Genomic DNA, 13,641 nt, shown 5'->3' with positions numbered 1-13,641 from the left:
AAACGGTTTAACCTATCTGACATAAGGTGAATGTAAATACTAAATTTAATAGAAAGGTTCTCCAAAATTTCTCTTCCACTGTCTACGTAAGGTCAGTACCCAGGGGAGGGGCCATGTGGGCCATGCTACCCCCTCGAACCCTAAAATATTTAAATGTGAACCTATAAATAAATAAATACGAAAATAACATCGTCGATTTTTGAAATGTGTAAAAATTTCAATTTTGCTCTTGCATAAATGAATCTGTTTCTTGCGCAAAAGTCTTCAAGCTGCAATATTAGGTGGTTTTAGTTTCATAATCATTGATGCAAGGCTACCAGACATCCGATTCACCGATTTAGTCAGGACAGTGCGTTACTTTCAATCCCTGTCCCGACTTTCTCGAACTGCAATCGTGATGCGAGAATGCCTCTTTATTATTGTTGTTTTTTTGTTAACTCACAATTAGACATGTTGTTTATTGTATGAATAATTCTAAGTACGCAACATAGAATTATCATGACTTTTTAATGGCGCTCGCACTATTTGAACTATTTTGTAATATCTGTCTGTCTGTCTGTCTCTCTCTCTGGTCTACGTCAATGACAGAAATGCAAGCAATATTCTTATTTATTTTTAACCCAATTAAAGGAAAGTGTAAGCATTTAAAAGAAATAAGAAAGATCATCACTGTTGCTCTTCCTTAGAAATTGTTATTCTTCGAGGAAGAAAAATAAGTATTTACTCCAGCACCTTAACACAGTGTCCCACGAGTCTCTCTTGACTAATACTGTCAAATGTGACATGATTTTATGAATAAAATTTTCCGCCTGTTTACGTATAACGTTGCACAGATTTGGTAGTTCGCACACGGTGTAATTATTTCGTGTTACCTTACGCAACAGCAAATACATTTCATAAGACTGTTCTGGACACAAGATTTGCATCAGTAAACAAGCATTTTGTCTGTTACAGTATCACAGGAAAAGAACATCGTCCTGTAATGTTCAAGCCTCTAGATATTTTCCATTAGTAATGTCTAATCACAATAATAAGTTAGAAGAAATAATTCGCATTTTCACAAATACCAATATTCTCGTTTTTAATCACTTCGAAAATTATTTCGCGAAGATATCGGTTATACTACAAGAAAGCAAATCAAAATTAAAGTAAAAGTTCAACTACACGTATACCAAACGACATTTACAATATTGGAGGGACAGAATGCTTAAAAAAAAAAATGTTGTTTCATTCGAAGGTAAAGGCGTGGTGTAGTCCTTCTTCTACCTTGTTTAAGGAGCGAAAGCTTCTAGGGTAGTGGCTACCGTTCAGGATTGTCAATCTGATGGTCGTAGGTTCAAACCCTTCCGGTGGAAGAAAATTTTCGTAAGTTTTAGACATATCCCATTATGTTCATTGTCCACGCCGTATGAAACGGAATGATTCAGTTTGGAATTAACGATGGGGGGAGGGGAAATATTGAATTACAAAATCTCAATTTCAACGAACCGAGAAGTAGAGAAAAATTGAATAATTCTTATAAATATTAAAAATTACATTCATTTTTTTAGTGGTGTAATCGCAGGTAAATTCAAAGATCTTACATTGAAGATTTTAATTTGCTCTGAACTCAGCCAAAAGACATTTCGCACCGATCTAATATATTCTCCAATACATTTCAAAATGTTATTGAATGTTTCATGTCGATAATTTGACCAATGCATCCATTCTTGACGCTCAGACGATATTTTCTGCAACTACCTCTTCTCTCCAGTTCCTTCTCCTTCTTCTCTCCCCTCTTTCTGTTCTGCTTTTATCTCATATCGCCTTCCCTACTTTTCTCGCATCTTATCTCCATCCCACTCTTCTCCACTCCTCTTATCTCCTTTCCTGTCTTAGATTTCCGACTCCACTGCACTCTCTTTTTTCGATCTTCTCTTTTTCTCTCCTTTACTCTACTCTCCACTTATCTCTGCTCGTCTCCTCCTCTCCTCTCCTCTCGTTTTCCTCCTCTTTTCTCTTCTTTGTTCTTTTTTTTCCTCATCTCTCCTCGAATCTTTTTTCATTCTCCTCACTACATCTCCTCTCCTCGTCTATCCTATCTTTCTTCTCTCCTCTACTTTTCCTCTTCTCCTTTCGCTTTCTCTTTCTCCTCTCCTTTGTAACCTTTCGTTTCCTCTCACCTCTTTTCCTTACTGTAGACTCATCAGCGATGAAATACTAGAAAACCTATTTTTTTCTTTCAGAAAGAATTTTGTCATTTGCGATATAATAGTGATATTTTTAATAATTTTATACAATAATACTTGTTTATATTTCTTTCGCGTATTTTATAAATATCTATTGTGCATGTGGCAACCCTGAAATTGAGCCTAACTCTGCACGCAACCCACCAACGGCTTGTGTAAATTGGGTTGCCTAGTTTAAAATGTCGTTGTCCTAAAACTTTTGAGAGACACTGTACAGGTAGATGTCAATTCAAAGCCACACAACGCCATCAACGTCTCTACCATCTGCGAGGGCCTCTTTTTTTCAGTTGGAAGAGGGACGCAAGGACATTTGTACCTTACAGCTTTGCGCCGGAAAACCAACTGCAATCGACTTGATATATCGCATGCAAATACACTCGATATAAATGTCGATTGCATCTGTGTATGACAAGATCTTGCTTTCATGTCCACAGTGATCTCTTCTAATACACCATTCTTATTTTTGAGTCTGCAATACTGACATGGTTAAATCTAAGGTAATACAAATTGCACAAAGCACTTGAAATACCTATCAAGTCAACTTACCTACAAACCCAAAAGGAAAAACTGTTAGTGATCTTACATTACATACCTACTATTTACATACACACACATTGGCTATCAAGACTTACTTCATTACTTAGCTACATTTTCCTGAAGTGAAATGGAAGATCTCAGGTATTACTGCTATTACTGTAATTGTACCGTGGTACCGTGGTAAGCTGGCCAAGTTCACCCTAGCATAACAACAGTGGATGCTGAGCCACAGTAGAACCTTCCCGACCCAGCAATATTCCAGACCTGACGAACTCGTACAGCTCGGAAAACCTCATGTACTATTACACCATAGTATAGGGCTACCGACGCAGAGGCAGGCGTATTGTCCTAGGTGAACAGTGGACTTCTCGAGCTTGTTAAACGTGGTGATAAAATAACAGAACTAATGAGTCTTGAATATTATTAGGCATCATAATATATCCAAACCATGGCTGAGTTGGGAGGGGTGATTGCCTATATCGCCCTCTCCGTGAATCCGCCCTGCAAGAACACGCATGACGATGCATTTGTAAAGATGGGCACCGCGAGCCATCTTATCAAAGGCACCGGTTATGCTGAAGCATAATTTGTTTTGTTGATTTTCCATTGTATTGTACAATTGTTACACTATTATAAAAATAATAGTGCCCAATTGATTGTGTGTGTGCATATATATATAATAGCTGATTGCCCTGCGTTGACCGGGTATTTATTTATCCCAATCTTCTATTAGACAGGAATATAATGAATTCTAACTTTCTAACTATAGGGTAAAATGAAGTTGGAGTTGAACGGCATTGGGAGTGTCACTATTCATCTCAGCGGTCCCGAAAACTATGGATTCCACACTAATATCGGTCATTTTACATGTCGCCCCACCCCCCCATCCCCGAGGGGTGCCAGGGGTGTCTTCGAGTTGAATGGCATTGGGAGTGTCACTATTCATCTTATCGACCCCGAAAACTATGGATTCCACACTAATATCGGTCGTTTTACATGTCACCCCCTTCCCACCCCCAACCCTAGGGGTGCCAGGGGTATATTGGAGTTGAATAGCATTGGGAGTGTCACTATTCATCTTAGCGACCCCGACAACTATGAATTCCACACTAATGTCGGTCGTTTTCGATTATTTTTACATGTCACCCCCTTCTAACCACCACCCCTAGGGGTAGCAGGGGTGTTTTGCCCGCACAGTATTTCTTTCCTGATTGTAAGTCATATGTATACCAAGTTTGGTCGTCGTGAATGTCAGACGAAAAGAGACTCCGAAAACTATGGATTCTACACTGATCTATGTCATTTTTGACATTTTATTTTTCACACTCTCTCACCCCCGCATCCCGATAGGTGATGAACATGGAGTTGAGAGGCATTGGGAGTGTCACTATTCATCTTAGCGACCCCGAAAACTATTTATTCCACACTAATATCGGTCGTTTTCGATTATTTTTACATGTACACATATCCATTTATATATATATATAGATCATGTGTGATGTCAACATATTGTATCTTGTAATGTACGTACATGCATTAATGCCCCTCAGGGGTACTTACGGTGTGAAAATTTCTCAATAAACTCAATAGCTATATAGGGGAGAGTGGGGCAAGTGAGACCCCTTAAGAAAAGAAAGGTCATAGTGTGAACATTATTTATTTAAGAAGAAACAAACTTTTACCAGGCTACACGTAGAACAGTTATCAACATTTTTATCTAGTTCAAATACAAAAAAATAATTAACTTCTCGGTTAAAAAATTGAAATAAGTCAAGTCTGCATGTGGGCGCACTTGCTCCACCGGCTGGGGCAAATGAGAGCAGCCAGATACAGAAATTGAACACTGGAACTTGGCAAATATCTTTCACAGACAAACGTTCTAAATCACTCAAATCGTGTGTCCAGATTAATGGAATGTGGTGTGAGTCCTTCCGACAGCAACATTAACTGGCAAAAGGAATGAGTGGGCATTCCCCAGAACGAAAAATTGGCACGCATACTACTCAACACACATGGGAGAATTGTCGTTAATATTAAACTAACGCTAGTAAAGCAACTAAAAATAACCTACCAGTGAATTATTATCAACCTTGGTACTAGTACGACCCTCTAAGATTCTACGTGGACGCTCTTACCCCACCCCACATGTTTTATTTACTCGACCCCTATATGCGAGTCTAATAATGCTACATTCACCGTATGTTAGTATGAGGTTCATAAAGAGATATATTATGCAATAAATATATTACAAGTGGTAAAATGTATTGATGAAATGGAATGCAGGCTTCTGTATACACCATAATCCTTATAAAGATAACACCGAAAATAAATATACCTATAAAATCGTCAATTTTCAAGTGAGCGTAAAACTTGTTCACACACAGCCTCTCCAGCTTCCATGACACCAACTAGCTTCTTGCGGAGTCATTTCCTGTCGTGGTCTACAATTTAGCTAGGATGGACGCACTTGCCCAACCTGCCTCACTTGCTCCACCCTCCCCTATAACTTCTCCTTATTTTTTTGTAAGACCTTTTTCCCCATAAGACATAGCGCAGAAAAGAACAATCAGTAAAGATGGACGAGCAATTTGAAGACTGTTGTAGGACAATTACTGCTTTTTGCTTTTATTAAAAATTAAAAAAAGAAAAGTATGGACTAGAGATTGGCTCGAAAAAATATGGTAATCAATGCGTATCGAACAAGCTTTTTAATTAACTCGGGTATGAATATTCATACAATGAGATTCGCAGGATTCATTCACAAATTTTTTAAAAAATCAAACATTTAATTTAATACACTTGTAATAATAAGGATTTTCATTTTCGGCTAATCATATTTGTGACGCTTACATTTCATCGCTTTGCATAAATATCTAAATTTTAATGAACTGTACACGAATGTACTGCACGTCATCTTTTTCTGTTTTTTTTTATCGAAAAACTAACAAAAACAGCCAACACTTGAAAACCACAGAAAAAAAACTCCCCTTTACAAACTCACAGATTATCTTCGCATGGCCAAACTTTGGTCTGATTGGCTGTTCCACAGAATCCAGTCGAGGAGAGCCAGTAGCAATTAGAACATGTTCTATTCCTGCAAACCAGTCAAGCAGCCAGCCAGGCAACAATCACATCCGGGCATGTAGCCAGTTTAGCGCCAACTAACTGGATATCCAGTTCCGTGTGATTCGGCCTTAAGTTATTGGTGTAGTTACAGTACCTAGGTTTCTCATTAGTGCATTTGGATGTGTTTTGAGTTGCTGGTGAAATCGAGCTTCCTTTCCATTGGTAAGATTTCTAGTTCTGCTTTAATGGGTGCTAATCTGGCTTAACGAGGGCAGGCTGTTATTGCTTTAATAATATTGTTTGGGAATATCTGCATTCTTTTGATGTTTCCCATCGAACCAAAATCCCATACTGGGACAGCATAAGTCATTATGAGAAGTATCATTGTCTTGTAAAGTACTGTTTTGTATTTGTTATCGAAGTTTCTCCTCCAGAGTAGGCCTTTGTGTGAATTCAATACTCCAATTGTCTCTCCTACAGTATTTGTGCAGTTCTGTGGAATTTGAATGTTTGGCGTTTGTCTATATATATATATATACCAAGATATTTGACTGTGCTTGTCCAGTTTATTTCTGTGTTAGCTATTTGTAGTTTCCTTCTGAGCTGTTCTCTTATTTTACTGAACTGAATGGCTTTGTATTTGCATTTTTATTTTCAATTTTTGGAACCAAGGGACCAATTCATCTATGTGATTTTGCAGCTTTATTGTTATGTACTCTGGTGTTGTCGCCAAAAAGTTATATTTCTGTTGCCGGGAGTTTGGTATATCATTTACGCATATGTTGAATATAATAGGGCCCAGGAGGGATCCTTGGGGCACTCCGGCTTCTATTTATCTACTGGTTGATGTCGCTTGGTTTACGGAGATAAAGAAGGATCCGTTTGTTAAGTAGGGGTGGTTTGTGATTGGTTTTTATGTAGTGTTTAGCAAGGATGCGGGTGATAATTCCAATGAGAGGTTTTCCGGCATATGGTAGGATGGCTATCTTCTGGTCTTCTACTTCTATTTCGTCAGACACATCCACTCACGGTGAGGCTCAGCACGGTTCGAGATCGCCAAGTTTACACGAACTCTCCAGCCTAAGTATTTCCTATTTTTGGTGAAGCAGGAAAATGTATTCAAAGTTCTTGCCTTCCTTCACTCATTCTCACAATAGGTCTGTAGATGCTGGGGCTTGACCTGAGTTGATACCTTCCTGAAGAAGAGGCCTGCTCGAAAAGGTATTTAAAGGGTTCGAACTGGATTCTACTTCAAGGTATCTTGAAGGTCAACAAGTTACATTAAATTTATCCTTAAACAGTACCCTTCATCCAATGATGTGATCAAGATCAACGGGAGTTCAATAATACTGCACGTGTCAGGTATGGATACAGTACTTCAATTACTAACCACATTTTTCGTGTTTGTTATATCCAGATGAGGTACGCACTGGAACATACCGGCATCTTTTCCACCCGGAGCAGCTGATCACCGGTAAGGAAGACGCGGCCAACTGCTACGCCCGCGGCTTCTACACGGTGGGGCAGGAGATGGTTGAGCTGGTGCTGGACAGGATCCGGCTTCTGGCCGACGCCTGCCCCTCGCTGCAGGGCTTCATCGTGTTCCGCTCCTTCGGCGGGGGCACGGGCTCCGGCTTCACGGCCCTCCTCCTGGAACGGATGCGATCGGATTACTCCAGAAAAAGCATCCTGGAATTCGCCGTCTATCCTGCCCCGCAGGTATATTAAACAGTTGTAGGGCAGTGGTGTGGCGTGTTACCGGCCGTCAGTACAATAATTATTCTGCTAGACGTTCTAATCTACACCCCTTATATATATATATACCTTCGACCATGGACGTCCGCAGGATATTTTCCAGGGAGGGGCAAACAAGGTAATTTTTTTGCCAGGGAGGCACAGGAGGCATATTTCCCCCATAATAGTGATGCTCCCTCAAAAAACACTATTTCAGTCTGAAATTATCATGTTTCTTCAACGAATTTATATAATAATTAACACAAATTACTGTGACTGAAATGAAATCATGTGTGAAATAGATAATTCTTAGGTGGACATGCATATTCCAGGGGGGGGTGGGCCATGCTTCCCCTTGCCCCCCTTCCGGACATCCATGCCTTCGACCTAGATTTTTGTTTATTGGTTCTTTTTTGCAATCCGCTCAGTGATTTAGCCACAAACATTCCTGGCAAAAACTACCATTCATGAGACAGTTACCACGAAAATCCAATGAATAGTGGTAGTGCCTTGTCAATTCTTCCTTTGTTTCTTCGCAAATGAGGTGGAAAAGGAAAGAAGAAGAACGACATATTTCTCGGGACAGTTTGAAGTTTCTGCTGTGAGCAGACGACATAATTCAGCTCCTCCAGCACGTACTACTGTTGCCAACTTAGTATTTTGGAGTAAGGTTAGTCCAAATCACGAATCGCACCAAGGAACTATATTTTTGTCTCAGTTGTAGTTCAAGCCAGATTTGGCTTCGCAGTCTAGCTCTAGGTGCTTCAGAGAAATAGTATCCCCGTCTTGGGTAGTATTTAGCTCCTTTCTGTCAATCCGATGTGACAACACTGGCATATACCGCCAGGCCTAACCGGTAACTGGGCCTCTGAACAGGCATATGAATAACCTCGTAGCACACTTTGAACCAAAGTCTTCCCCCGCTCTTCCATTGCATTGGCGCCCTCTCCTCTTGTTACCTTCTCAGGGTAGCTGAACTGCCTCCCTCTTCGCTTCTGTCGGCTGCAGAAAACATGTCCTCTGTAACATCTACTCGACGACAACGCTATTGGCTAATGTATTTAGCAATGTTATTTTATTCAAAACAACTTTTTCATTATTCCCATTTAGCTGTTATCTGCGGTAACACGCCACTCCTCTGGAACTTGTAGGAATTCATTCTATTTTTATCGTGGTGAGAACAAAAAAAGTGCCGTTTTGTAGTTTTGCAAAAGTTCGCTCTCTTTGAAATTTTATAAATAAAAGACGGGTGATGAACTTTAAGTATGGTGCAGGCAGAAAGGTTTTAAACACAATTATTTAATTTTCAGATTATAAACTTTGCAAAGAGAACAGTTCTTATCAATTTCGCGAAACAACTTTTTCTTATTATTGGGTACTGCTACAAATACAATATTGATCTTGTTTTGAAGCTCTTTGCATCTGTATTTTAAATCCATTATCATTGTCAATTCACATTGCGAAACATTTTTTATACGGATGTTTATTCAACAGAGTAAAGATGTACGTAGAACGTGGCAACTGACTCGCTGTGACAGCCCGCAGTTTCCACGGTTCAACGGACATCGCTCGTTTTTTATGTAGGTCTTCTGGTTAATTTTTAATTGGAGTCCAAACTCGTGCATCCCAATCTACCCCCTCCCGCAGATCAACGAACTCAACAACAACAGAATATCCCTCATTCGGACTCAAATGAACAAGAGGATAAGGAAGCAGAACCTCCCACAGGAACATCCAGGAGCTGCTCGGCAAGCTGCGGCAGAAAGAAGAATTCGCCCACTACACTTTCTCGGAGAAAATCATTTTGACTGCATTGAAATGAATCAACCCAGGAACCAACCGAACTCCAAACTAAAATCTTACGCTGTGTCACTAATCACTCTTCATACTCATCTTACCCATTCTTACTAATTCTTCACATTTCTCCTACGAAACAGGACGCCTATAGGATTTTTTTCTCAAGAGGAGACAAGCCTTTCAGTCATATAAACTTTTATTATTTTATTTATAATAATATTGCTATTATTATTATTATTATTATTATAACTACTACTTTAGAAATCATAAAACTGAAATTGAATTGAAAATACTTTGACGTTGTATAGAAATTCAGACTCGAGTCGACTATTTAGATAGAACCTGGAATCGCCTTGCTGCCTTTCCAAAAACATCTATCGCTTTGTTGATGAACATAGAACAGTTCTATGTTGTTGTTTCTTGTACTTTTTGAAAAATTTTTACAAATTGTCAAGTTAGCAATTTAAGTGTCGTAAAATTGATAACGACATTCCAATTGCAAAAAATAACCCTGCTAATTACATTTAAAAGTAGTTAGTTACAGTTAAAATTTATCTAAAAAAGAAACTATTACTATAACTGCGTTTGAAGTAAATAGTTACTTCAAAACACTGGTCGGTGGTATACCTTTGAAAAACTACAAACATGCTGCTTAGACTTTGATAGATTACCACGTTTGCTTCTAATTTCATCAGTCTGGTATACTTACACAATGTAGAAATAGTAGGGTCATTTCCGATGATGAAACATGTTTCCAATGAAAGTACTTCATGGATCCACTTTCGCTCGCTCATACTCGTTCGAGTCTCTCACGCTCGAGAGGGCTACGATCGAGAGTTTACCATGGAATATCATTTTTATGTGACAATAATCGTAGATACATACATACGCCGGTCCCATGGTGGAGTGGTTAGCACATCGCGCTGCTACGCCAGGGGTCCCGGGTTCGAATTCTGGCTTGGGCATGGACGTTTGTGATGTCTATTCATCAATGTCAGAATATCATCACTCATCCCCATCTTCGCAAATTAGCCAAAAGTGGCACAAGATGAAAAGTAAAATAGGTCAAATCAAAGCAAAGAACCAAAACATAGGGTGTTTCACTCGCTCTCGGCTCCTGATTTTCCCTTGTATAAATCAAATCAAACTATTGGTCATAATGTAATGAACGTTTCTACGGATATGCCTTGGTGTATAAGAAGCATGGTGACGTCATTTGAGAAGACGCCACAGACTCTCTAGTCCCTTCGTGGGCATGCGCTTGCGTTTGGGTGATTCTGCCTTTAAATGCCAATCGTAGGGACGTGTGATATTATAAAACATGACACACGTTAATGGATGGGTGTCGGAATGATTATGCTAGCGTGTGCATTTTTAGAATTTTATAACTAAACTCACGGCCATGAAATTAGCTGGGTGGCAGAAGTTCGCGCTGTTGCCACGTCGGAGCACAACCCTGTCTGTTCGGAGGTTTAAGAGAATTAAATATCTCGTTGTAGAATTGGTCTTTGTAATCCATATGATACAAACTCACAGTATTTGCTCCAAAGGTCAGGGATGACACAAAAGTGCCCCGGAGAGAGTGCCTCTGACGCTTGAACTAGGCAACGTAGCCCGTTTGACGTTGCCAAACGGTGCGCGGGAACCAGCTACTTTTGTCCCGCTCTCACTTTGTTTTTACCATACGTGGCACCAACGCAATTCTGCCCAGCCGCCTATTTTCACGGCCGTGCATTTAAGCCAAACCGTAACTACGATTCTTATTTTAGGTTTCAACTGCTGTAGTAGAACCATACAATGGAGTTCTCACGACCCACAGTTGTTTGGATAACGAGGACTGCTGCTTCATCTACGACAACGAAGCTATCTACGAAATTTGCGCCAGGAAACTGGATGTACAGAGACCCACTTACACCAACCTGAATCGTCTAATCGGACAAGTGTGTTCCACGGTCACGGCCTCCTTGAGATTCCCTGGTTCCCTCAACGTCGATCTGATCGAGTTTCAGACAAACCTAGTGCCGTATCCTCGCATCCACTTCCCTCTCATGTCTTACGCTCCCATAGTTCCCGCCGAAAAGGCTTACCACGAAGCTAACTCCGTCCGGGAACTCACAAATGCGTGTTTTGAGCCTGGAAGCCAAATGGTGAAGTGCGACATCAGGAAAGGAAAGTTCATGGCTTGTTGCCTCCTGTACAGAGGAGACGTTGTACCCACCGATGTCAACAGCTCCATCAGCAACATAAAGTCCATCCGATCCATCAGCTTCGTTGATTGGTGTCCGACTGGGTTCAAGGTAAGTTTGTTATTTTACAAAGGCATTTTGTAAAACTGAGAAATAAGTTAAGCTTCGTCCACACGTAATGTTTTGTCGTCAGTCTTGCATGATTAGCTAACTTTGACAGAGAAGACTGACGCGAAACACGCGGCTACACTAATCATGCTTTCTGTCAGTCTTTTCTTCAGTCGTTCCAAAGACACCATGGATGAAGGAAGCACTACTGATAGATACAGTAAAATCTCGTTAATCCGGACTAATGGGGGGATAAGCTGACCAGTTTAACGAAAATCCGGATTAACTGAAATAACCTAAAAGAACAGTAGAAAGTGCATTAAAACTCCGCTTATAGCAACAAAACACGTTCATTATGGTGTATTTAAAGGGCATAGGCGTAAGTACACTATACAGTACAGTAAAATGTAAAACAATACAATGCAATACAATGGAGTCCGTTACGGTGTTGACTTCTAGCCACATTTAAAACCTTGCATTCTGCTTTTTTTTTGGCCTGTCCCGATTAAACGAAGTCCGGCTTATCGGGGTCCGCATTAACGAGGTTTTACTGTATGAATCATTCCATGTCATTGTCAAAGTGCCCCTGAACCTCAATTTTTAAAATCTAATGCAATACTGTAACTTTATCCTATCTTGTGAGTGAGAACTCAAAAATGGTCAATTTCATAAAAATCCAAGTGTTTTACATAATTAAACTGTTTTATTTACTTTTGCTTTCTATTGTGTCCCACTCGTGACACCTCAAAAAATAATGAATTTCTCCTTTAACTTTTACATTTCCCCCTCCACTCCACTAGAGTATTCAAAGGCATTCTCTCTATCAGTAGAATAGTTACTTTAGTATAAAAATGTAGATTTCGTGTCCCATCCATGACAATGTGATGCTCCATATAATTTCAGTCTATGCGGTGAGATGGGGGGAGGGGTTCACATTCCTCACGGTAGACTTGAAAGTGGCTGGCTACTTAAGAGGGGAAAATTCTCACATGTCAATTTGCTCCGTGAATTACGGCAGGAACATGAGGATAGGCATAATTAATTACGTATGGACACCTACTGCAAATTATTAACGCTAGTCACCCCAGAAATTGAAATACAATACATTTCTCACCCAACACGAACGAGACCTGGCGCAAAATTATGCAAAGTTTGACCGTTTTGTTTGAAAACAAAGTTCCAGCCCATCCGTCTTTCTAGCGGTCGTCAAACCTCATTCACTTCATGCAAAACGTCCAACTTGCCATGCAAGACTGACGATAAAACATTACGTGTGAACCACGCTTAAGGTCATGTAGAAAGGGTTTCCTTCTTCAGACGCGATTGACTGACTTGCTTTAGTTTACTTCGCTTTTTGTGCCACTTTTGGCTAATTTGCGAAGATGGGGATGAGTGATGATATGATGAAATTGATGAATGAACACTCACAAATATCCATGCCCAGGCCGGGATTCGAACCCGGGACCCCTGGTGTCGTAGAGCGATGTGCTAACTTTTCCGCCACGGGGCCGTCTTTAGACACGATATTCTCCTCTTCACGACCCTCCGTTGCGGGCTGCGGAGCACTGTTGTCAATTTAGCTCTTTTGGAACCAGATCTGGCTCTTTCTTTCTCGTTTGGCTCCTGAAATTTGGAAATAAACTAAGGAGCTTTTTTCTCCACGAGGGTAAATTTAGCATTTTTAGTATTATAGTAGGTGAACCAAAGGTGGACATAGATAAGCTTCTAGGGCAATTTACAAACCTGTAGTGAGAGATATATTTCTGAAATTAATAGATATAACTCATATAACTAATTAACAACGCGTATCAAATGGATACTTTGTAAAATTTATTTTAAGTTAAAAAAGAAAAAAAGAAACAGAGGTCCCAAAGGTGGCCCACGGCTTGTAGTTGCTTAGAAAACGTTGCTTGTGCTCAAAAAAACATATTCATTCATGTCTCTGCAATTAATTAGAGAACATTGTTGGTCTCAGACTTCCGAGT

At 40.0% G+C, this 13,641-nt stretch overlaps 1 protein-coding gene across 1 annotated transcript in view; it reads left to right on the top strand.

Annotated features, from left to right (window-relative positions):
* LOC146004312 (tubulin alpha-1 chain-like) overlaps nt 1–13,641 on the top strand; it is a 73,566-nt gene that overhangs the window by 41,123 nt on the left and 18,802 nt on the right. The window contains exons 4-5 of the mRNA XM_083143058.1: nt 7,249–7,550; nt 11,132–11,659. Of these exons, the coding sequence (XP_082999184.1) occupies nt 7,249–7,550; nt 11,132–11,659 (830 nt within the window). The remainder of the gene's footprint in view (nt 1–7,248; nt 7,551–11,131; nt 11,660–13,641) is intronic.

This window comes from Lepisma saccharinum, chromosome 21, assembly GCF_977018435.1.
Source record: "Lepisma saccharinum chromosome 21, izLepSacc3.1, whole genome shotgun sequence".
Classification (NCBI taxonomy): Eukaryota; Metazoa; Arthropoda; class Insecta; order Zygentoma; family Lepismatidae; genus Lepisma; species Lepisma saccharinum.
Note: the sequence above shows the minus strand (reverse complement) of the source record. Positions and strands in the feature narration are given on the sequence as shown.